The 26,000-nt window shown below is 44.3% G+C and overlaps 1 protein-coding gene across 8 annotated transcripts in view; it reads left to right on the top strand.

The window, feature by feature from the left end:
• LOC147111775 (four and a half LIM domains protein 2) overlaps nt 1–26,000 on the top strand; it is a 69,694-nt gene that overhangs the window by 30,160 nt on the left and 13,534 nt on the right. For 7 of the 8 annotated variants that reach the window (XM_085998987.1, XM_085998986.1, XM_085998985.1 and 4 more), the window contains 2 exons: nt 9,180–9,354; nt 18,982–19,151. In XM_085998987.1, the coding sequence (XP_085855113.1) occupies nt 9,180–9,354; nt 18,982–19,151 (345 nt within the window). Of the gene's footprint in view, nt 1–9,179; nt 9,355–11,314; nt 11,443–18,981; nt 19,152–26,000 lie in introns of those variants that run through there. The other variant, XM_085998989.1, reaches the window with a different exon arrangement.

Genomic DNA, 26,000 nt, shown 5'->3' with positions numbered 1-26,000 from the left:
GAAAGAAGTAATGCTGAATAATAGCACTACCCACTTCTAAATAAAACTGCAACGAGGACACATGGAGGGTATATCATGGCCAGATGTTGATTTGACAATGTGAGGCTGAACGAATCTCTAGAGATATTTGTCATATCACAGGATGGCCATGTTTTGTATAAACTTTCGACTATATATTAACCAGAAAAATTTATCTTTCTCATCTTTTTTCCTAAATTACTCTCCTGTTCTTCTGAAAGTGGTTATTTCTGATTGGGTGTAATTCCATAGCCCGCCACAACCCTCCAGTGCCTTGCCTCAGCAGCTACTCTTTAGTGAGTGAGTGTCACCAAGCCCAATGATGGCCACATATTCGCGCACACACACACACATATGCATGCACGCACACACAAAAACATACGCATACATACATTCATGGGTGCACACACGCATGCACACAGATGCACACACACAAACACCTTTCAACAAATGCTCACTAGATAACAATGAAAAACAGGAACATTCTGCTTTTTGTTCTCCTTTTCCTAGTCTAGGGACACTGCAACCCCATCATTGTTCCAGATGAGTACAGTTAACTCAGCTCAGATCAAAGGTTGAACCTGGGACTTTCCTAGTTTGTAGAGCTCAGTACCACACCATGCGGTCAGTACATTGCCTACTGAGCTATTGGTGTGCAATTATCGATATGTTTGGCCCAAGAAATTCACCTGGGTACTTTGCCTTGGGACGTTATATTGTGGAAATGTGGTTGTTTTTATATATTTTCATTAGTTAGTTAAGTCTACACAATAAAGCAGTTCCTGATTTGGAGTTTGGATATTTTTCTAATTTTATCTAAACCGAGATTTGGTAACTGTTTCTAACTTACTCACCTCCACTTTCTGTTTCCTATAATACAGTAAGTTATTAAATTAAAAAAATTAAAATGGGTAATCAGTTAGAGCCATATTGACACAATTTATGCAGTAGCACAATGTCTTTTGTACAATTTTCATTTTCTCTTCGAATTTTCCCCTCTGGTTTTCTCTCTTTGCTACGTCATTTTTAAAATGACAACTCACATTTCATCATGTGACGGCTGCAATCTGGTATTTTGCCCAAGTAGTCGTCCATCATTTAAAAAAAAATCCGTTCCTGGGATGTGGGCATCACTGGCAGGCCAGCATTTATTGCCCATCCCTAATTGCTCTTGAGAAGGTGGTGGTGAGCCGCCTTCTTGAACCGCTGCAGTCCGTGTGGTGAAGGTACTCCTACAATGCTGTAAGAGAGGGAGTTCCAGGATTTTGACCCAGCGACGATGAAGGATCAGCGATATAAGTCAGGATGGTGCATAACTTGGAGGGGAACTTGGGGGTGGTGGTGTTCCCATGCGCCTGCTGTCCTTGTCCTTCTAGGTGATAAAGGTGGTGGTAAGCCGCCTTCTTGAACCGCTGCAGTCCATGTGGTGAAGGTACTCCTACAATGCTGTAAGGGAGGGAGTTCCAGGATTTTGACTAAATGGGGCAGATTTCGAACAGATCTGGCAACTCAAAACTGGGCATCCATGAGGCGCTGTGGGCCATCAGCAGCAGCAGAATTGTATTCAACCACAATCTGTAACCTCATGGCCCGGCATATCTCTCACTCTACTATTACCATCAAGCTGGGAGATCAACCCTGGTTTAACGAAGAGTGCAGGAGAGCATGCCGGGAACAGCACCAGGGATACCGAAAAATGAGGTGTCAACTTGGTGTGGCTACAACACAGGACTACTTGCATGCCAAACAACGGAAGCAACATGCGATAGACAGAGCTAAGCGATCTCACAACCATCGGATCAAATCAAAGCTCTGCAGTCCTGCCACATCCAGTTGTGAGTGGTGGTGGACAATTAAACAGTTAACAGGAGGAGGAGGCTCCAAAAATATCCCCATCCTCAATGATGGTGGAGCCCAGCACGTGAGTGCAAAAGACAAGGCTGAAGCATTTGCAACTATCTTCAGCCAGAAGTGCCGAGTGGATGATCCATCTCGGCCTCCTCCTGAGGTCCCCAGCATCACAGATGCCAGTCTTCAGCCCATTCAATTCACTCCACGTGATGTCAAGAAACGGCTGAAGACACTGGATACTGCAAAGGCTATGGGCCCTGACAACATTCCGGCAATAGTACTGAAGACTTGTGCTCCAGAACTAGCTGCGCCCCTAGCCAAGCTGTTCCAGTACAGCTACAACACTGGCATCTACCCGGCAATGTGGAAAATTGCCCAAGTATGTCCTGTCTACAAAAAGCAGGACAAATCCGACCCGGCCAATTACCGTCCCATCAGTCTACTCTCAATCATCAGCAAAGTGATGGAAGGTGTCGTCGACAGTGCTATCAAGCGGCACTTACTCAGCAATAACCTGCTAACTGACGCCCAGTTTGGGTTCTGCCAGGGCCACTCAGCTCCTGACCTCATTACAGCCTTGGTCCAAACATGGACAAAAGAGCTGAACTCAAGAGGTGAGGTGAGAGTGACTGCCCTTGACATCAAGGCAGCATTTGATCGAGTGTGGCATCAAGGAGCCCTAGCAAAACTGAAGTCAATGGGAATCAAGGGGAAAACTCTCCATTGGTTGGAATCATACCTAGCACAAAGGAAGTTGCTGTGGTTGTTGGAGGTCATTCATCTCAATCACATGACATCACTGCAGGAGTTCGTCAGGGCAGTGTCCTAGGCCCAACCATCTTCAACTGTTTCATCAATGACCTTCCCTCCATCATAAGGTCAGAAGCGGGGATGTTCGCTGATGATTGCACACTGTTCAGCATCATTCGAGACTCGTCAGATACTGACGCAGTCCGTGTCCATATGCAGCAAGACCTGGGCAACATTCAGACTTGCGCTGACAAGTGGCAAGTAACATTCACACCACACAAGTGCCAGGCAATGACCATCTCCAACAAGCGAGACTCTAACCATCTCCCCTTGACATTCAATGGCATTACCATCGCTGAATCCCCCACTATCAACATCCTGGGGGTTACCATTGATCAGAAACTGAACTGGATCAGCCATATAAATACTGTGTCTACAAGAGCAGGCCAGAGGCTGGGAATTCTACGGCGAGTGTCTCACCTCCTGACTCCCCAAAGCCTTTCCACCATCTACAAGGCACAAGTCAGGAGTGTGATGGAATACTCTCCATTTGCCTGGATGAGTGCAGCTCCAACAACACTCAAGAAGCTTGACACCATTCAGGATAAAGCAGCCCGCTTGATTGGCACCCCATCCACCACCTTCAACATTCACTCCCTCCAAGACCGGCGCACTGTGGCTGCAGTATGTACCATCTACAAGATGAACTGCAGCAACTCGCCAAAGCTCCTTCAACAGCACCTTCCAAACCCGCGACCTCTACCACTTAGAAGGACAAGGGCAGCAGATGCATGGGAACATCACCACCTACAAGTTCCCCTCCAAGCCACACACCATCCTGACTTGGACCTGTATCGCCGTTCCTTCACTGTCGCTGGGCCAAAATCCTGGAACTCCCTTCCTAACAGCATTGTGGGTGTACCTACACCATATGGACTGCAGCGGTTCAAGAAGGTGGCTCACCACCATCTTCTCAAGGGCAATTAGGGATGGGCACTAAATGCAGGCCTAGCCAGTGACGCCCACATCCCATCAATGAATTTTTAAAAAAGAATTAAATTAAAGGTCGTGGATTTGGGAGCTGCTGTCGAAGAAGCCTTGGCGAGTTGCTGCAGTGCATCTTGTAGATGGTACACACTGCAGCCACGGTATGCCGGTGGTAAAGGGAGTGAATATTTAAGGTGGTGGATGGGGTGCCAATCAAGTGGGCTGCTTTGTCCTGGATGGTGTCGAGCTTCTTGAGTGTTGTTGGAGCTGCACTCATCCAGGCAAGTGGAGAGTATTCCATCACACTCCTGACTTGTGCCTTGTAGATGGTAGAAAGGCTTTGGGGAGTCGGGAGGTGAGACACTTGCCACAGAATACCCAGCCTCTGACCTGCTCTTGTGGCCACAGTATTTATGTGGCTGGTCCAGTTAAGTTTCTGGTTAGTGGTGACCCCCAGGATGTTGATGGTGGGGGATTCAGCCGGTAATGCCATTGAATGTCAAGGGGCGATGGTTAGATTCTCTCTTGGAGATAATCATTGCCTGGCACTTGTATGGCGCGAATGTTATTTGCCACTTATCAGCCCAAGCATGAATGTCGTCCAGGTCTTGATGCATGTGGACATGTGTAATGATCAGTAACCTGTCATTCTGGAATGGTACACTAGGTAGTGCTGTATGTATATAAGAGTGGGCTACCCAGGATGCACTAGGCTACCCACAAGGCAGCAGTCAAGATGGAGGCCTCTACAGATACTGTACCTAGTCCACATGTGCTCAATAAAGTGTCTAGCAAAAGCTAGCTGTTCTTAATAAAAACGACTAGTTATTAATGAACATAACAACATGGACTGCTTCATTATCTGGGAGTTGCAAATGGAACTGAATACTGTGCCTTTCCCACCTCCAGGACAGACCCACCAGAGGTGGCAGTACAGTGTTTTACAGTCGGGAGGGAGTGGCCCTGTGAGTCCTCAACATTGACTCTGGACTCTATGAAGTCTCATGGCTTCAGGTCAAGCATGGGCAAGAATACCTCCTGCTGATTACCACCTACCAACCTCCTTCAGCTGATGAATCATTACTCTTCCTTGTTGAACACCACTTGGAAGAAGCACTGAGAGTAGCAAGGGCACAGAATGTATTCTGGGTGGGAGACTTCAATGTCCATCACCAAGAGTGGCTCAGTAGCACCACTGCTGACCGAGCTGACTGAGTGCTGAAGGACATAGCTGCCAGACTGGGCCTGTGGCAGGTGGTGAGAGAACCAACATGAGGTAAAAACCTACTTGACCTCGTCCTCACCAATCTACCTGTCGCAGATGCTTCTGTTCATGACAGTATTGGTAGCAGTAACCACCACACAGTCCTTGTGGAGAGGAAGTCCCGTCTTCACACTGAGGACACCCTCCATCGTGTTGTGTGGCACTACCACCGTGCCAAATAGGATAGATTCAGAACAGATCTAGCAGCTCAAAACTGGGCATCCAAAAGGCACTGCGGGCATCAGCAGCAGCAGAATTGTATTCCACCACAATCTGTAACCTCCTGGCCCAGCATATCCCTCACTCTACCATTACCATCAAGCCAGGGGACCAACCCTGGTTCAATGAGGAGTGCAGAAGAGCATGCCAGGAGCAGCTCCAGGCATACCTAGAAATGAGGTGCCAACCTGGAGAAGCTGCAACACAAGACTACATGCATGCTTAACAGCAAAAGCAGCATGCTATTGACAAAGCTAAGCCATCCCACAATCAACTGAACAGATCAAAGCTCTGCAGCCCTGCCACATCCAGTCGTGAATGGTGCTGGACAATTAAACAACTAACAGGAGGAGGAGGCTCCATGAATATCCCCATCCTCAATGATGGCGGAGCCCAGCACACGAGTGCAAAAGACAAGGCTGAAGCGTTTACAACCATCTTCAGTCAGAAGTGCCGAGTGGATGATTCATATCGGCCTCTTCCTGATGTCCCCACCACCGCAGAAGCCAATCTTCAGCCAATTTGATTCACTCCACGTGATATCAAGAAACAGCTGAATGCACTGGATACAGCAAAGGCTATGGGCCCCAACCACATTCCGGCTATCGTGCTGAAGACTTGTGCTCCAGAACTAACCACAGCTCTAGCCAAGCTGTTCCAGTACAGCTACAACACTGGCATCTACCTGACAATGTGGAAAACTGCCCAGGTATGTCCTGTCCATAAAAAGCAAGACAAATCCAATCCAGCCACTGCATCAGTCTACTCTCAATCATCAGCAAAGTGATGATAGGTGTCATTGACAGTGCTATCAAGCGGCACTTACTCACCAATTACCTGCTCACCGAAGCTCAGTTTGGGTTCGCCCAGAAACACTCAGCTCCAGGCCTCATTACAGCCTTGGTCCAAACATGGACAAAGGAGCTGAATTCCAGAGGTGAGAGTGACTGCCCTTGACATCAAGGCAGCATTTGACCAAGTGTGGCCTCAAGGAGCCCTAGTAAAATTTAAGTCAATGGGAATCAGGGAGAAAACTCTCCACTGGTTGGAGTCATACCTAGGAACTGGATGTGGCTGTTGGAGGTCAATCATCTCAGCCCCAGGACATCGCCGCAGGAGTTCCTCAGGGCAGTGTCCTAGGCCCAACCATCTTCAGCTGCTTCATCAATGACCTTCCTCCATCATAAGGTCAGAAGTGAGGATATTCGCTGATGATTGCACAGTATTCAGTTCCATTCGCAACTCCTCAGATAATGAAGTAGTCCATGCCCGCATGCAGCAAGACCTGGACGACATTCAGGCTTGGGCTGATAAGTGACAGCTAATACTCAAGAAGCTCAACACCATCCAGGATAAAGCAGTCCGCTTGATTGGCACCCCATCCACCACCTTAAACATTCACTCCCTCCACCACCAATGTACCGTGGCTACAGTGTGTACCATCTACAAGATGCACTGCAACAACTCACCAAGGCTTCTTCGGCAGCACCTCCCAAACCCACAGCCTCTACCGCCTAGAAGGATAAGGGCAGCAAGCGCATGGGAACACCACCACCTCCAAGTTCCCCTCCAAGTCACACACCATCCTGACTTAGAAGTATACCGCTGATCCTTTATCGTCGCTGGGTCAAAATCCCGGAACTCCCTACCTAACAGCACTGTGGGAGTACCTTCACCACACAGACTGCAGTGGTTCAAGAAGGCAGGTCACCACCACCTTCTCAAGGGCATCTAGGAATGGGCAATAAATGCTGGCCTTGCCAGTGACGCCCGAATCCCAGGAACGAATAAAAAAAAATACTCAGGATGGTGAAGTCTTGTACATTGGCTGAAAGGTATGATTCTGTGAGTATGACTATGTCAGGCTGTTGCTTGACTAGTCTGTGGGACAGCTCTCCCAATTTTTACACACATCTCCAGATGTTAGTGGGGACGCCTTTGCAAGGTCGACTTGGCTGAGTGGGCCATTGTCGTGTCAGGAGTTAGTGCTGAGGTCGCTGCCAGGTGGTCCATCCGTTTTTATTTTCTGCAGAGGTTTGTTATAATTGAGTGACTTGTTAGACCATTTCAGAGGGCAGTTAAGCGTCAACCACATTGCTGTGGGTCTGGAGTCACATATAGGCCAGACCAGGTAAGGACAGCAGATTTCCTTCCCTAAAGGACATTAGTGAACCAGATGGGTTTTTACAACAATCCAATAGGTTCATGGTCACCATTACTGATACAAGCTTTTTATTCCAGATTTATTTAATTCATTGAATTTAAATTCCCCAGCTGGTGTGTTGAGATTTGAACTCATGTTCAGGCCTCGGGATTACTAGTCCAGTAACATAACCACTATGCTACCATTCCCGTCCTATATGAGTTGGAATAGTGAGTTCGGGCAGTCTGGTTTACCACAGAATACATCACAGTCCAGGCCAGCCCTGTACTCAACTGATGATCACTCATTCTCATCTTTAGCAGGACAGTCATTGGATAGTAAATAAACACTTGCTGACTTTTCCCTCCCGAGTTTAGGAAGGTTGAAGCTAATTTTACCACTCACTCAGTCGCTCTGGTCAGGACTGGTTAAAAACGAGGGATCAGTATAGTTCAGTGCCACACCATGTGGTGTATTTTCCCACAAAACCTTTGGGGTTACTTCTTCTCAACATGTTTATTTTACACTTGCTGAGTTTGCACTGAACAATATCTTTATCAAAGTATCTGCCATTTCTGGAGTATTCCCTGAATAGTTTTCCAAGCATAGTGATTTGAATATCAAAAACTGTCACCAATTTTTAATTAGTAGGAAAATAGCCAAATGTCACTTACTATAAAACTTGTGGAAAGGAAAAAAATTCAGCTATGTTTTTAAACCTATTTTTTTAACATTAATTTATATGTTTCCAGGAAACACACCAAGACATGAAAGGTACATTTTCACCCAGACAAGCAATAGCACAAATTATATTTCACATTTGGCAGATGATGCCAGTATTAGTTTCCATTGATTTTGTTTGATTTTATTCACAGTATTTATTTAAGCCATCAGGGTAACAATGCATGTTTCCCTTTTGTGCCAATAACTTTGAGACAAAAATGTCACATTTGGCTCTGTTTGTGCAATATACTATCTGTAAGCCATAGAGTTAGGTTAGATGCCAGGAAGTTCTTTTCACAGAGAGTCAGCGACCTGTGGATTAAGTTACCAGTGCAAGCAGTGAGTGATTTGCTGCAAGAGCGCAAAATGGAGCTGGACGAGTTCCTGTGAGTGGAAGACACTTGAGTTATAGAAAGTAGGTGGTTTAATGGGGATAGTGGGACCCGTCACCGTGGTCTGTTGGAGTTTGCTTGATTGCTTCTGGGGGGTCACAGAAGAACTTCAGAGTTATTGGCCAAAGGTTTTATTTCTCTGCTTTTCTGCCTCTCTCAGGAGATTACTTGGTATGGTGGAGGGAAAGGTGGTGAGCTGGGTTTAATGGTGTGTCCAGGTTGCACCACATAGGACAGGCTTGATGGACCAGCTGGTCTTTTCATGTCCTTTTTTTTGTATGTTCATACAACTGTAACTTGGCAGTGCATCCCACTGAGCAAATTCAACAGAGCAGTCTCCTGGGCCATCCACTTTTAATGCTCACTACCTATCACTCCATCTCTGTATTATGTAGACTGAACTACATGTACTAAGCCTGTGCTGTAACTGCAAACAATTGCAATAAAAGGGACCAGCCTTAAAAAAAAATTACTTTCTAGCCTAACTTTTCAGTAGATTGATCGTGCTTTATAATGAAGTTGGTAGCTTCTGCTCACATTTTCCACAGAGATAAGTCTCCACTGGAGTTATTGTACTTCTACATTTTTAAGTTATTAGTGCAGCACTTCCTGTGCATATGTGCAAGATCATTTTTGTACAGCTCATGCTTTTAATCGTCAAACAAAAATGTAAACCAGAAACATCTGTGTTATCTACAGAACACATCAAGTACTCTCCTACCCCAATGGAAGCAGCAAGGAACATCAACTCGAATATAAACTGGGTGATATTTAATCTGCAATTTGAGATGCTTCAGCTTTGCATTTTTATTGTAACTTTTGATTCTGACAGGACTTGTCCTATAAGGACCGCCACTGGCATGAAGCCTGCTTCCATTGCTTCCAGTGCAAACAATCACTGGTGGATAAGCCTTTCGCTGCCAAGGACGACCAATTGCTCTGTACAGACTGTTATTCAAATGAGTACTCCTCCAAGTGTCAGGACTGCAAGAAGACAATAATTCCAGGTTAGAACAAAATTTACATATATTAACCCTTGAATCATAAAGAGTCAATCTGATTCGATGGTCCGGATTTTGGGGTTGGTATGGCAGCGTACTCTCAGAGTACACCGTCATACCTCCTTTGAAATCCACCGCAAGTTCGGGATTTCCACATGCACTTGCGCATGCGTGAAATCCAGAACTTGCGGTCCGTCAATGTACGCGTTGACAGGCCATCTGCGCGGGCCACGAAAAACCAATTACTGGCACAGAGTTCCACCGACTGGCCAGCAATTGTACACAGAAATGTTACGGTTGATGCAAGCAGGCGTGATTAAAACATTTTCATATTGTAAATTACACACATACACTGAATCAAATGAGTTTCTGGATTAGAGTTTTGATGATGTCTAAAATTATCAAAAAATTACATTTTTGGTGAGATTGGTGGAATGAAGCTACTTACGAATTTAATTTCAATTCTGTAAATTGTAATTAGATCTGATTTCGGGATTCCATTACATCTCATTATGGGATTTCCTTCAGAAATTACTCAAATCGAATTCTGCTTTGTGTTTGGAGGACCAGACCCATGTGGTCCCAGGTATGCTTCCGCACCACCTGCGTCCCTGGGATCTGTGGGCCATTACGCTGCCCTCCGCCTCGCAGCCTCAGACCGCAAGTTTTCGCAGCCTCGCCGTCAGCAGGTAGGTGTGTAATACTTTCGCGGGTCGGAGGCGTACTCTGGAGGTACTCCTCTGACTGCAATTTTTGGCCCATTTTCTGTTAGAAGATTGATTCTTCATTCCAGTAGGTACAGTAAAAATGTTCTTTCACTTTGCTTTCCTCATTGCTGCATCACACCACAGTCCTACCTTCAGTTGGGAAGGTCTGAGCTGTAGACTAATGCCTGGGCCACCACCAGTGCTGCTCGTGGTTTCTACAGAGCTCGACAGAACAGATCCTGATAGTTTTTTCCCTTCTCCTTGAGACATTCCCTTGCCATAGGGTGCGCCACCTAGTGGTAAGGCCAAGAACTGGACAAGCCCATCTTATTGGTGGAGGCGAGGGTGACAGTTGGCTGATACTGGATGGCTGATTTTAACTTTCAGTTGTGACGGAAAACAGGATTGGCCATGGGTAATACTGACTTCAATGGAAAGGAAAATTGGGTGGGTTGTTTAACAGTCGGCCGATCTGCTACTGCACATTTTCCACCATCACTGAAAGTGAAAATCAGCCTTTGGAAATTTGAAACGAAAACAGAAACATTTAGATGATCAGTCAGCATCCGTGGATCAGTTCTGATGAAGGGTCCACACCTAAAACGTTAACTGATTTGTTCTCTCCACTGATGCTGACTGACCTGCTGAGCGTTTCTAGCATTTTCTGTTTTTGTTTAAGTTTGACAGTTGGTTGGTTCAGAGTCTAACAATTACCATGCTGGGCCATCGATGGCAACCATGAAATATGGCTGCTATTGAAGATTGTTAAGAATTATGTAAGTAACAACTGTTTCCAAGTAAAGGGAGAGGGAATAGGCTGAGATTTTGTGATTTCATTCAAACTTAGAACCAAAATTTAACCTCACTTCCAACCCTATTAACACCAATTAGAGCCTTCAACTAACATTAGCACAACATGCCGAGGCATCTAACACTATTGTACCTAAAAGAGACATAAATAAAAGTCACTTAACTAGAAACTGGTATTCTCAGTCTGAGGACAATGGAGTTAAAAGTGTAATGCTAAATTATGATTATCTATATTATTTTTGAAGCATTGTGGAAGTGGCAGCAAATTGAACATTGTTAAAATTTATCTTCTAATTATCTGTAGCTTGCTATCCTTCTTCCAATTACCTAAGAAAATATGATGCATTTGCTTTTGCTTTGGTGAATATGTTTTTTCAAAGAAACTCAAGTGGGTGAATTTGGCTGATTTTATTACGTCCGTGAATGATTGAGACACGGACAGCAGGAGTTGAACAAAACAAGTCTTTACTGATGGAAGTCAATAGTGAAACTGAAAACAACAGAGGCTCACTAGCGCCTTTTATACAGGGGTGGTCACTGCCAGTACTGCAGTCGGAGACCAGTTATTCTCTTAAAGGTACATACACAACAATTCCTCCCCTTTTAGATAAACAGTACATAACATTCATTTAACAACTAAATGATAACTAATTACAATCACAATTACGGTTGCTAGATACATTGGTTAAGTTTAAGCAATTATAAGTTCAGTCTTTGAGGAGGCTTCCTGATTCTGTCTGGATAACGCCTCTTTGGGGTATCAGGTTCTTCTGGTAATGTTGAGTCGGGATCAATGTCATTGTTTGGTTCATCTTCCAATATTACCGGTTCTGCGGTAGCTGCAATTGGAACGTCGATTTCATTACCAGGTGTATCAGATCGTGGTGTGGAGTTGATGTTTTCCAGTGACTCTAGAATCTGGTCAGCATGGCATCTTACAATGCTCTCCCCAATGTCCACGGTATACATGAGAGGTCTTTGTCGTGTACAAATCATTCCTGGCTGCCATTTCTCAGTGCGGTAGTCCCGGGCCAAAACTGGTTGACCTATCTTAAAACTCCTGGTCGGCCTTTCATTCATATTCTGAAACTGCCTGTTCTCCACATCTCTTCGGACGTTTGGCTTAACCAAATCCAAGCGGCATCGTAGTCTTCGATTGAAGAACATCATGGCTGGAGTTTGGTTGGTAACCGCATGTGTCGCATTCCGGTAGGCAAACAAGAAGTTGTCCACCTTGTGTTGTAGGGGTATATCTTCATTACACATTGCCTTGATAGCCTTCTTGAATGTTTGGACAAACCTCTCGGCCAATCCATTAGTGGCTGGATGATATGGGGCAGATGTGTAATGCTTAACACCATTGTTCTTTAAGAACCTCCGGAACTCTTCAGACACAAACTGTGGTCCATTGTCAGAGCAAATCTGTTCAGGCAGCCCATTCCTGGCGAATATGGTTCGTAAAACTGTGATAGTTTTTTCCGTGGTGGTTGAGGACATTTTTATTACCTCTGGCCACTTTGAATGTGCATCCACCGCAATTAAAAACATCGAGTCCATGAAGGGACCAGCAAAATCAATGTGCACCCTTTGCCATGGAGATGAGGGCCACTCCCATGGATGCAGAGGAGCTTGTGGTGGGGCGTTTTGGACCTTCTGGCATCCTGCACAGCTCTTGGTCACCTCTTCGATTTCTCTATCGATTCCCGGCCACCACACAAATGCTCTGGCTAAGTTCTTCATTTTTACCCCACCCAGATGACCCTCATGAAGCTCATTGAGCACTCTACCCGTCAACTTAGGTGGAATTACTACTCTGGATCCACACATCAAGGTTCCTCTGCACACTGACAGCTGTTCTCTTCTCGGCGAGAATGCTGGCAGCAGTGGTTCGCCATGTGCTGGCCATCCCTTCACCGTTAAATCATAGACCCGTGATAGTGTCGGGTCATTCCGTGTTTCCTTTTCTATGTTTACATTCGTCACAGGGAGACATTCGACTGTGGTCGAGTGGAATAACTCCATTGGATCCACTGCAAGGTCTTCTTCTTCCACCGTCGGCAACGGTAGGCGTGACAATCCATCAGCATTTCCATGCTGTTTAGTTCCTTTGTACTCGATGTCATATTGGTGTACCCCTAGGAAAAAGGACCACCTCTGCAGCCGTTGTGCTGTCATTATCGGTACGCCCTTCTGAGGGTTGAAAATGGAGACAAGAGGTTGATGATCGGTTAGTAGAGTAAATTTTTGACCGTGCAGGTAGTGATTGAACTTCTTCACCCCCCACACTAGGCTGAGGGCCTCTCTGTCAATCTGGGCGTAGTTACGCTCGGCAGAAGTTAACGAGCGTGACGCAAAAGCTATCGGCCTCTCTAAACCATCAAGGAATTTATGTGACAGTACCGCCCCAATGCAGTAGGGAGACGCATCACACGCCAGTCTGATCGGCAGTGCTGGGTTGTAGTGAGCCAATACTTCCCTTGAAGCGATTAAGTCCTTACTCTTCTGAAAGGCCCGCTTACAATCATCGCTCCATTTCCATGCTACCCCCGTTCGTAGCAGGGCGTTCAGTGGGTGCAGAATTGTCGACAAATTCGGCAAAAACTTATGGTAGTAATTCACCAATCCGAGGAATGACCTCAGTTGCGACACATTTTCAGGCGCTGGGGCCTTAACAACCGCTTCAATTTTGTCAGGGGACTTATGTAACCCCTCTTCATCAATCACGTGGCCACAATATGATATCTGTTTCTTAAAAAATTCGCACTTGGGGCGGTTGGCTCGCAGCCCATGTTCCCGTAGTCTAGTGAGCACCTGTTCTAGGTTGTTAAGGTGTTCACTGTCATCTTCACCTGTCACAAGGATGTCGTCCAAGTAACACTGAGTCCCCGGAATCCCTTGCAGGACTTGTTCCATCGCTCTTTGCCATATCGCCGGAGCCGATGCTACTCCGAATACCAATCGATGATACTGGTAAAGACCTTTGTGAGTGTTTATCGTGAGGTACTTCCTAGAGGACTCTTCAACCTCCATCTGCAAATATGCTTGTGCTAGGTCAATTTTTGTAAAACGCTTCCCTCCAGACAGTGAGGCGAAGATGTCTTCTATCCTTGGAAGAGGATATTGTACTGTGTGAAGGACTGGGTTCACCGTCACCTTGAAATCCCCACAGATGCGAATCTTCCTTGGCTCCCCGGACTTATTGCTTAACATTTTCTTCATGACAGGAACGATGGGTGTCGCCCACTCGCTCCAGTCGACCTTAGACAACACGCCTGCCTTCTCCAGATTCTCCAGCTCTGCCTCGACGGCTGGGCGAATTGCATATGGTCTTGCTTTGAAAAACTTGGGAACTGCATTCTTTTCTATTTTTATCGAGGCGGTTACGCCTTTAAGCGTGCCCAGTTCTTGTTGAAATACCTCTTTGGCGTTAGCTAAGATTGTTGACAATCGTCCAGTAGTGACGTCTTCATCTTTTTTACCGTCCACCGTCATTGCATGAATGGAGTGCCAATCTAAGTTTATCTTCCTGATCCATTCCCGTCCCAATAACGGTGGTCCACCATTTGGCAGTATGTAGAGATACAATTTCCGTATTTTCTTGCCGTTGTATTCGACAGGCACCCTTATTTTTCCTCTGGGGTATACTTTTTGCCCCGTATACGTCGTCAAGACGATGGATGTCTCTCTCAAGGGTATGTGTGAAAATAGCCGCTCGTAGTCTCGTTGATTCATGACGGTTAGCGCTGATCCTGTATCCAATTCCATTTTTAACTTGGGACCCTGCTATCGTGAGGGTGACCCAAATGGTTCGGTGATCCTCTTTTGCGATTACATTGTGAAGTTTGAGACAGCTTAGTCTCCTGTTCCCGGATTCACTATCGCTCATCTGGTCTTCGGAACTACTGTCCGTCATCTTTTGTACTTTCTTGTACGGTTCCTTAGTAGCCTTTTTGTTGTCGCTGGTCTTCTTCCCAGACCTGCAAACTCGTGCAATGTGTCCCATCTTCCCGCATTGCCTGCATATTTTGTCTTTGGACCAGCAGTCCTTCTGGTCATGGTTAGTTCTGCCGCAGCGGTAACATTTTGCAAATCCCCGTGTCATTTCGTGGGTGCCATATTCCTGTGGTTTTTGTTGAATTTTTGCAGCTCCCCTGGCTGCTGCTTCATACGATACTGCCACGCTGAAAGCCTTATCTAGCGTCAGCTCTTTCTCTGAGAGTAACTTCTTCTGTGTTCCTTCACTCAGGAGTCCACAGACAAATTTGTCCCGTAGAGTATCTGCCAGTCCTGCTCCGAACTGGCAGTGCTTTGATAGCTTGCGTAGTTCCGTAAGGTACTCAGCATTGCTCTTAACTTTATGCTGAGTTCTCCTGTGGAATTTAAATCTTTCTGCTATCAACAGCGGTGCAGGGTTTAGGTGTTCCTGTAGGACAGCAACAATTTCGTTAAAACTCTTCGCCTTCGGTTTGGCTGGAGTAATCAGGTCCCGCAATAGGCCATACGTTCTAGCGCCCATTAAGTTTAGCAATATCGATGCCTTTTTCCCCTCCGCTATTTCGTTTGCCTCGAAATATACCTCGACTCTTTCCACATACGTGGTCCAGTCCTTTATTGTATTATCAAAAGCAGTGATACAGCCAGTCTTCGGCATCTTGCAAATCTAAAATGGCGCCTCCCGCGCTTTGCCTTCTTCCCCGCTGATTAAGATGGCGCCTCCCGCGCTTTGCCGCCTTCCCCGCTGTTGTTAGCGCTGCTTTCCGTGGTTCTCATTGCAACCTGCAGCTCCTCGCGGTTTCTTGCGCGTTTAATATTTCTTCTTTTTATTATTTTCCCGTCGTGGAACAACCCTGTGGGACTCTTGCCTCCCTCTTCACGGGTCTATACGCAGCCCGGCTTCGTAGCACCGGCCGCGCCCTGTGTGCTCCACCCTCTCTCTCTCTTCTTCCCGACAACGCTGCTCGGCCCCGTTGCAAACCACCCGCTCGAGTTCGCGACCGCCGCAGCCCAGGAAGGATCAGTGCACTACCTGCCACCAGCCCGATTAGCTGAAGCACCGTCGACAGGAACCAGGCCCCGCTTCCGACAGCTTCTCCAGCAATCTTCAACTCCGCAAACACAGGGGCGGATGCCCACGGTCGACGCCCGTTTCTACTGCCTCTTACTTTCTTTTCTTTCTGGCCTCGACCTCTGCTCACTTCGCTGTAGGAATGGATCCCAGGAGGTGGTGCAGACTGTAGGTAGGTTCGTATCTGCTCGTCACCAGTATTACGTCCGTGAATGATTGAGACACGGACAGCAGGAGTTGAACAAAACATGTCTTTACTGATGGAAGTCAATAGTGAAACTGAAAACAACAGAGGCTCACTAGCGCCTTTTATACAGGGGTGGTCACTGCCGGTACTGCAGTCTGAGACCAGTTATTCTCTTAAAGGTACATACACAACAGATTTCTTATTGTAATATGAGTTCCTGAGCTGCTCCATGATATGAGTAAAATTCAGTAAGTGCTTCAATCTCTGCTATATGTAAATCTCTGTGGTTGTGGATTCAAGTCCCCTGGTGTGGTTAATGATGCAACTACAGTTATCTAAACATATAATGACCCCAAATATCTGTGGGCTTTCCGCTAATCTCTCACTGTAGCTCGCCACAACTAACAGGGACAGAGTTGTGGTGGGGTTCTGCCATTTCCATGCTGACATGCCTCATAAGAGGTGGAACTTCCTCTCACTCTTTACTAGGCAAATGACATCAGGAACTCCGTACTCCAGGAGTCATCACTTGTCTGGTTCAGTTGGGACCCGACACAGTGCTGGAGGCTGGTATGCCGAGTGAGATAAGGTGTACGAGCCTCCAGTGGGGATGGGGGATGGTCCATGCTGATAGGCATTGGATTTTTCAGCTACATAAAGCAGGTGGGCACTGAAGATGCGCCCATAGTGGCACTTGCACCCGCCCACCTGCCCCATGCAATTTAGCTGCCCTCCAACTGACCCCACACACTTTGGCAGGGTCAGCGCTGGAGGCCAGCAATGAGCTTGATCCCAATTTATGGGACCAATGAATTTAAGAGTTAGAAGCTGTGTTGCTAGGTGGGCTGCCCTATATAAGAAAAAAACTGACAGTTCTGTATACAGTGGTTTCCTTGTGACTCCATACTGATTTGCACAAACCTCAAAGGCCACAAAAGAGACCAAGAAGCTCCCGATATTGAAGAATGACAACAGAAATCAATGGGGTTTTCTTTCTCTGTAAACTGTTGCGCTAAAAACACCACACACATATTTGGCTGAAGGACTGTCATGAAAAAATAGTTTTCAGTATTGTCTGCACCAGTGTCAGCAGGGTAGCAGAAGTAACTTAAAGTCTATAGCAATATCCTCAGGATGTAATTATTACTAAGCTTTATATTACACGTTCCTATGTACTATATGGGTAATTGGTTAATGTTCTACTCACAAAACTGTAGCCACTGTACCATCAAGATGACTCACTGTTTCAAGTGTCACCCTTGGCTCAGTGATAGTACTCTTGCCTCCAAATCAGAAGATCATGGGTTCAAGCACCTACTTCCACAGACCCAAACACATAATCTAGGCTGACAGTACTAAGGGAGTGCTGCACTGTCAGAGGTACTGCCACCTTGGGATGAGATGTTAAACTGCTGCCCTGTCTGCCCTCTCAAGTGGATGTGAAAGATCTCACGGCGCTATTCAAAGAGGAGCGGGGCAATTCTCCTGGTGCCCTGACCAATGTTTATCTCTCAACCAACACCACCAAAAACAGATTATATCATTGCTGCGTCACAACATTGACTGCACGTCAAAAAGTCATCATTGGTTTTGTGATGTTGTGAAAAGCACTATATAAATGAAAGTTCTTTCTTCTTCAGACACTGGTAGAAAATGTTTTCATTCATTCTCTAGCTTATCAGTCTTTACTGTTGTCTGATGTAATTCACTGTATCAGTGTTGACTAATTCTGCCTTTGTCAAGACACATATATGGCAACATTTTTAATGTGGAAGCAAGTCATCCTCGGTTCCGAGGGACTGCCTAAGAAGAATAATAATATTGTGCCATTATTGCTAAACTGAATATTGCTAAGCTGAATACTCGGAGCTACTATTAAACTTAATATATGGTGATCATCCTTTCAACTGGCATCAAATGGGCTGCGACAGTAAAGTGTCATTTACATAGCACACATTTCATTTTAACTGTTTAATATGATTGTTAAATGCATCTTCAACCACCTCAGATAGGTGATGACCATCTGCCGCAACCATTGCATCCTGCATGCTATATCCAACTATTCTACAAAGGTGATGACCATTTGGCCTGACTGTTAGCTGTCAAAAATGATTGTTATGCTGTGATGAATGATCACAGAGGAGGTTGAAGATTTTAGTCTCATTGCTGTAATGGAGAGATCACTGGGACTGAGATTTCTCATTAAAAAAAAAAATAATAATCTGTGCTTTACAGGAATGCTCAATGCCATAAACTCAAAGTTGCCATTCCACAAGTAACCTCATCCCCCCTCCCCCAGCCACACATATACAAACACACACACATGTGCAGGTAACAGCTGAAGAAAGCCACTGCTGAGAAAAGCTGTGCACCAAATGTCACTTTTTTGGAAGAAGATGTGTGCAACAGAGACTAATTTGAGAAATGCACTGATAGACAGTGCTTTCCCCAGTGTTCTGGCTTTGTGACTGTCAGTGAACCAGGAACAATGAGCTGAGGTCAGCAACATGACTGCACAAAACAAGTGTTGTTAAAGTTGATCTTTGCTCGGTAAACTTTGATATCTTGCAAACAGATGGCAGGAGGAGAATTATTTTTTCATGGTTTAATGTCTTTAGCTGACACTTATATTCTGAGAAAATGTAATTTAGTAGACATGTTTTAATTGTATTGTGTTGCAGGTCATTAGCTCGTTTCAGCTTCAGCTGACAAGATCGAATAATAATGCCTTGTATAACACGCTCCACCGGGCTGCTACAGGAGGAACTATTGCATATTCTTTACTTTTTTTTAATGATTTGGTAGGAATAGAAGAGGTAGCATCTGGATTTTAACTTTCCTTTGCATCTCTTACTAAAATGTAGGCACTCGCAAGATGGAGTACAAGGGCAACAGCTGGCATGAGACTTGTTTCATCTGTCACCGCTGCCAACAGCCAATGGGCACAAAGAGTTTCATCCCCAAGGACAATGAGAACTACTGTGTGCCTTGTTATGAAAAGCAATTTGCCATGCACTGTGTGCAATGCAAGAAGGTGAGCCACTTATGACAAGCTCTGCGGGAGGTCATTCTTCCAATGGCTCTAAACCAATTGTGTGATGAGGCACTGGGCCATTCAAAGCAGGACAGTTCAGGGTTTCATTGTGTTAAGTTAGTTAAATACTGTGGAGTGGGACTGGGGACACCAGAATTGACTTCAGCACCGCTGAACCTAGGGAAGACAAAAATCTTCCAGGATTTCCCATTTCTGATTGTTGGTTAGAAATCCTTACTCGTAATCTGCATGTAAATGTTGAGAGAAGATAAAATTGAGTTTGGAATTCATGAAACCGATTGTTGAAGAGCCCACGGGCATTCACTATTCGGTTTTACTAGTGAAGAATTGTTACTTAGCCAAGGCAGCAGATAACTGCTGGCACTCAAAGATAGGAAATTAGAATGAACAACTTGGAAGGAAAAACAACAACAATGCAATAGATACCAACCATCTTCTTAAAACCCTCTCTACTGTCTTATCCACCCTCACCTCCAACAAGCCCATGGACTTCTTTGCCACCAAGCTAGGGACTATCTATTCCGCTACCACTACTGCTTCCTCCCTCAGTTCCCCCTTACCCTAGCCAAGAACCACATCATTCTTAGTTTCTTTCCCATCTCCCCCATGCCCTCTCTGAGCTCATCTTGTCCATGTGGCCCAGTTCCTGTTTCCTTGACCCCATTCCCACTAAACTGTTGGCCACCCAACTTAGCTTCCTGGCCCCCATGCTAGCTGTAAGTTATAAATGGTTCCTACTTCTCAGGTACTGTCCCCCTCTTTCAAATCCACCTTCACACACCTTCTCAAAAATCCACCCTTGACCCCTTTGCCCTTGAAAACTAGCACCCCAACTCCAATCTTCCTTTGCTCTCCAAAGTCCTTAAACATGTTGTCACCTCTCAAATTTGTGGCCATCTTTCCCATAACTCCCTATTAGAATTTCTGCAATTAAATTTCCGTTCCTCCCACAGCACTGAAACGGCCCTAACCAAAGTCATGAACAGCATTCTCTCTGTGACTGTTGTGCATTATCCCTCCTTGTCCGCCGCAACCTCTTTGCAGCCTCTGGCATGATCGACCACACCATCCTCCTCCAATGGCGCTCCTCCATTGTCAAGTTCAGTGGGACTGTCCTTGCCTTGTTCCAATCATACATATCCAATTGTAGCGAGATGATTTCCAGCAATGACTTCTCTTCCCACCCCTACACTGTTACCCCTGGAGTCTATCCTTGGGCCCCTCTTCTTCCTTATTTACATGCTGCCCCTTTGCGACATCATCTGCAGACATGGGCATCAGCTTCCACATTTATGTTGATGACACCCAGCTCTACCTCTCCACCACCTCTCTCGACCCCTCCATTGCCTCTGTGCTGCCATGACTGGTTGACTGAAATTCAATCTTAGGTGAGCCACAATTTCTCTTCACAGTTAACCATGCTCCCTATTTTTGGTCATCTGAAAATGTTGGTATTGTGCCCCCTATACCCAAGTCCAGATCTTTGACATATATTGAGAAAAGCAATGCTCCCAACACTGACCTCTGGCAGCCTTCATGTGTGAGTCTAGACAGTGAATGTGCCAGGTTATTCCATTATATGGAGCAATGCAGGTCAAGACCAATCCCCTCCTCACCCAATGTACACGTATATGAACTTTCCAGAGTAAGAGCAGGAACCCTGGCTGATTTCCTCTCTCTAGCCAAGGGCACTAAAGCTAATTGTAGCAACCCTACTATCAACCCAGTCGTGATCAGCTAACTCAGCAAATTGAGGTTGGGACCTTCAAATAGTCTGCCAACATTCACTGTCTAGGCTGACATATGAAGATGGCTACTTGGGCAAGGGACTGGCTGGCACTTGCCACCCAAGAGATCATAGCCCAGCGTCAGTTAACACATTCAGCAAGGAGGGAAGGTTATTTTTGTTAACCAAAGGCATTAAGGGATACGGGGCAAAGGTAGGTATATGGAGTTAGGTCATAGATCAGCCATGATCTCATTGAATGGAGGCACAGGCTTAAGGGGCTAAATGGCTTATTCCTGTTCTTATGTTCCTATAAAACTAGAGAGGGAAATATGAAATCAGCTAAAAGAGCATGAGGGCAACATATGTAGAGGTGAAGGAAGTGAATCAGCTTTGTCTGAGTGCACAGTACAGAATAGCATAAACTGAAAAGGCATAAAGCAAGATTGGCTCCGAGCATAAAAAGAGAGTGCTTGTAAAGAGAAACTTTCGAAATATGGATCCACCAGAGCCTAATCAGCAGAAAAAATGATCATCACCTTAGTGTGATTTGATATCCCCATCCTGAGCAAGAGTGCAACCTTTGACTGTCTTAACGGCATTGTTATTATTAAATGTTGGATTTTAATATTCTCTTATGCTGATCTTAAAATGTTAAATTTATTAATGAAGTGTAACCATCCGGCCAATGCTTACCAATGTCTTTATCACAGGGTTGGATGTTGCCACTTGACCAATGCTGACCAATTGGTTAGTCCGCAAGGTCAGTGTTAACCAGCAAATTTAGGTAGACAGTTACTGATAGCATTTATGTGGCCTTTAGAATGTTGAAGGGACACTTCTTCTGAAAAGGAACAAACCGAGTAATTAATCTAGTGAGCTTAAGGTCAGTAACAAGAATACTCCATTATCAGAGCACTTTTTTTCATTCGTTCATGGGATGTGGGCATCGCTGACAAGGCCAGCATTATTGCCCATCCCTAACTGCCCTTGAGAAGGTGGTGGTGAGCTGCCTTCTTGAACCGCTGTAGTCCCTATGGTGAAGGTACTCCCACAGTGCGGTTAGGGAGGGAGTTCCATGATTTTGACCAGCGACTATGAAGGAATGGCGATATATTTCCAAGTCAGGATGGTGTGTGACTTGGTGATGGTGTTCCCATGTGCCTGCTGCCCTTGTCCGTCTAGGTGGTAGAGGTCATCGGTTTGGGAGGTGCTGTTGAAGAAGCCTTGGTGATTCGGAAAAGTATAAATTGATTAGGGAGAATCAGGATGATTTTGTAAAAGGTCAGCCATGTCTAACTAACCTTTAAGTACTTTGATTGTCACTGAAGGGTGTTTAGAGGAGGGTCTTGGATATCAAATATGCAGAATTTTAGAAAGCATTTGATAATATTCTGCACAAGGTTTTCCTAACTAAAATTGAGGTGCACGGAATTGACCTTGTGGCATGGCTATGAAGCTGGTTGGGAATAGATTACCTAGATTTGTGAATAGTGGAGGGTGTATAAAATGACAGATGATCCTAAGTTAAGATGTATGGTGAATTGTGAAGAAAACAGAAAATGGCAATGGTGGATTAAGTGAATGGGTGAAACAATGGTAGATGCAGTTTAATGCAGAAAAGTGTGAGGTAAGAATATCAGAAAGAAATACAATCTAAGAGAGGAAGTGTAAGGGTATTAGAGTTTGCTACACAAACCATTCAAAGCCAGCTCAGAGGTGTACAATCTTTTTTTTTTTTAAAGTACACTATGCTAGATGTCATCACAAGAGATGCAAGGAAGTTGTGTTCAGTTTTTGGTACCCCACTTTAAGAAGGATATTCTGCTCTTAATGATTTACAGGAGGTAAATTATAGGATGAAGCCCTGACCATAGACTATGAAAATGTGAGTTATACTCCTAAATGATGAGGAGATTAAGGAGTGAACTGAGTGATACGTTAAAAATAATGAAGGGAATTGATATTGGTAGATAGGGAATGACTGGTGAATCCAAAACAAATGGATGCAATCTTAGATTTTTGAAGTTAGTTGATTAAGTAAATCCAGAAAAAAATTCTTCTCACATTTGTAACATTCACTGGGGCTAATTTTCACTTTCGGAAGGGCAGAATACTGGCAGTTTCAGATTGGCCACCTGTTCTATACTCCACCTGATTTTCCTTTCCATAACCAATCGGCAGATGGCTGTTTTCTGACCGTGCCCAAAGTGAAAGTTACCTCATTGTCCCAGAAGGCCATCGATGTAGGTGATGGTGATGAAAAGAGTGATAGATACTTACAGGTATTGAGGGATATGGAGAAAGAGTTTGTAATTGGGATTAAAGCAATAGAGCTGCCATAGCCAACAATGATGCAGTAGAGTTGAATCTCCTACTCTTTTTCTTCTATGAAAACTTGAGCCGTAGTTGTAACGCTATGAGAGAATTTGCTAATATTTAAAGTCATTGTATCACATTTTTACTATTTCATTGCAGTGAAATAGCATGTTGAATAATTTTACCAGTGTTGTTATGACATCGTAAAAGTCTGTCATTACTGTTTCCACAAACAAAGGTAAATTTTAAATTCATTTCAGTTTTCTTTTCCTCTGTTACATGAGGTTCTGCTGAGAGAGTTTGAGGAGCTAGGGTCCAAATTAAAATGCAGAACCTCAACAGTAATAATATTTGGATTGTTACCTGAACCACGTGCAAATTGGCATAGGGACAAGCAGATCAGAGAGTTAAATGCGTGGCTTAAAGAGTAGTGTAGGAGGAAGGGGTTTCGATTCATGGGGCACTGGCACCAGTACTGGGGAAAGAGGGTGCTGTTTTGTTGGGACGGGCTCCACTTAAACCAGGCTCGGATCAGTGGCCTGGTGAAACAAATAACTAGGGTTCTATATAGGGCTTTAAACTAAAATGAGGTGGTCAGGTGAGGGGAAATTTAGAATCTAAAGAGAAAAGTCAAGGCAATGGAGCAATGTAGCAATTTGGATAAAGATAAGCAGAATGTGACAGGAATGGACAGTGAGCTTAACGGTAATAGTGCATCAGGGAATAATGGTAAAAAGTTTAAATTAAAGGCTCTTTATCTGAATGCACAAAGCATTCATAACAAGGGATCTATAAGAAATGAAACCAGCCTAAATATAAATTAAACAGGAAAGGAGAGCATAGGTAAGACTAAATTAAGGGAGGATATAGATGACCAGGGAATAAATAGAGTTATAGAACAGGAGTGTAAAAAGATGGTTAAAAATAAAGTGAGAGGAACTGCTATTAAAAATATGTTAAACTCTCTGTAAAGCAATGCACATAGTGTCTATAATAAAACAGGGGAACTGGATATAATAGGGATTACTGAGACATGGCTACAGAAAAATCAGGACTGCGAATTAAACATTGCAGGGTACAACATATTTAGAAAAGATAGAGAGGAAAAAAGGAGAGGTAGGGTAGCTGTACTTATTACAGACCACCTAATAGTGGAAGGAAGGTAGTGGAAGAAATGTGCAAACAAATTAGGGAAATGAGTTAAAAAAAACATAGAATAATAATCATGGGGGATTTCAACTATCCCAAAATTAATTGGCCAGAAGAGGTAGGTAAAGGGGATAAGGGAATGGAGCTCCTACAATGTGTACAGGACTCCTTTCTAACCCAATATATAAGAAGCCCAACTAGGGTGGATTCGCTACTGGATCAAGTAATAGGAAGTGAACCAGAGCAGATAAGCGTAGTAAAAGTAGGGGAACATGTAGGCAATAGTGACCATAATATAAAATGCTTTAAGATAATAATTGAGAAGGACATACGAATGACGAAGACCAGGGTAATAGATTGAAGAAAAGCCGATTTTGAGGGGCTGAGAATAGAACTTGGGAAAATAAAATGGATAACAATATTGGCAAAAAATGATGTAGAACAGCAATGGGAAACATTTAAAACGGTGTTTAACAGAGTCCAAGAAAAATATATTCTGCTAAAAAACAAGAACAAGCTAAACACTAATGAGACACCATGGATAAGTAACGGCGTAAGGGTAAGGAAAGAGACACTAAATACATAGACAGCAGGGGAGAGCATGACAAAGGAGAATACAAAGAGATTAGGAGAGAAGTCAAAAAACAATTAGGAAGGCAAAGAGCAACTATGAAATTAAATTATCAAGGAACATAAAACAAAATAGTAAAATTTTCTACAGGCATATAGATAAAAAATGGAAAGTTGGGATGGGAATAGGGCCATTAAGGGTTGGACAGGATAAAATCACAGGCAGTGATAGCGAAATGGCAGAAATATTAAATCATTTCTTTGATTCAGTATTTACCAGGGAAACAGATCAGATGGGCATGACATCGGAAGATGAGATTGGAAATGATATGACCGCATTTAAAATAAAAAGAGGGGATATATTAAATAAACTAATCAAACTCAAAAGAGGATAAAACCCCTGGTCCGAACGAATTACACCTGCGCATTTTAAAATAATCTAGGGAAGAGATAGCAGAGGCATTTCTACACATATTTAATAATTCATTAGAAAAAGGTGTAGCGCCAGAGGACTGATGAATAGCTAACATAATACTTATATTTAAGAAGGGAGGTAGAACATGTCCAGGGAACAATAGCTTAACATCAGTGGTAGGAAAAATAATGGAATCGCTACTAAAGCAAAAATAATAGAAAAAACATCTAGAAATGAAAAATATAATAATGAATAGTCAGCATGGATTTCAAAAGGGAAAGTCTTACTTGACCAACCTCATTGAATTCTTTGAAGAGGTAACAGAGGGAGCCGACAAGGGTAATGCTGCAGGTGTAATTTATCTAGATTTCCAAAAGGCCTTCAATAAGGTACCACATAATAGTCTAATGAATAAGGTCAGAGAATGTGTAGTCAGGGGACAATTAGCAGAATGGATAGCTAGCTGGCTTTAAGACAGCAAAGGATAGCTATTCAGAGTGGCAGAAGGTGGAAAGTGAGAGCCCACAAGGATCAGTGCTGGGACTAAAGTTGTTCACAATTTATATTAACAATTTAGACTATGGAATCAAAAATACAATTTCTAAATTTGCAGATGACATCAAATTAGGGGGGATAGTCAATACTGAGG

Source organism: Somniosus microcephalus, chromosome 10 (assembly GCF_052327205.1).
Source record: "Somniosus microcephalus isolate GS21.2 chromosome 10, FLI_Smic_1.0, whole genome shotgun sequence".
Classification (NCBI taxonomy): domain Eukaryota; kingdom Metazoa; phylum Chordata; class Chondrichthyes; order Squaliformes; family Somniosidae; genus Somniosus; species Somniosus microcephalus.
This window is presented reverse-complemented; position numbering and strand designations above follow the sequence as displayed.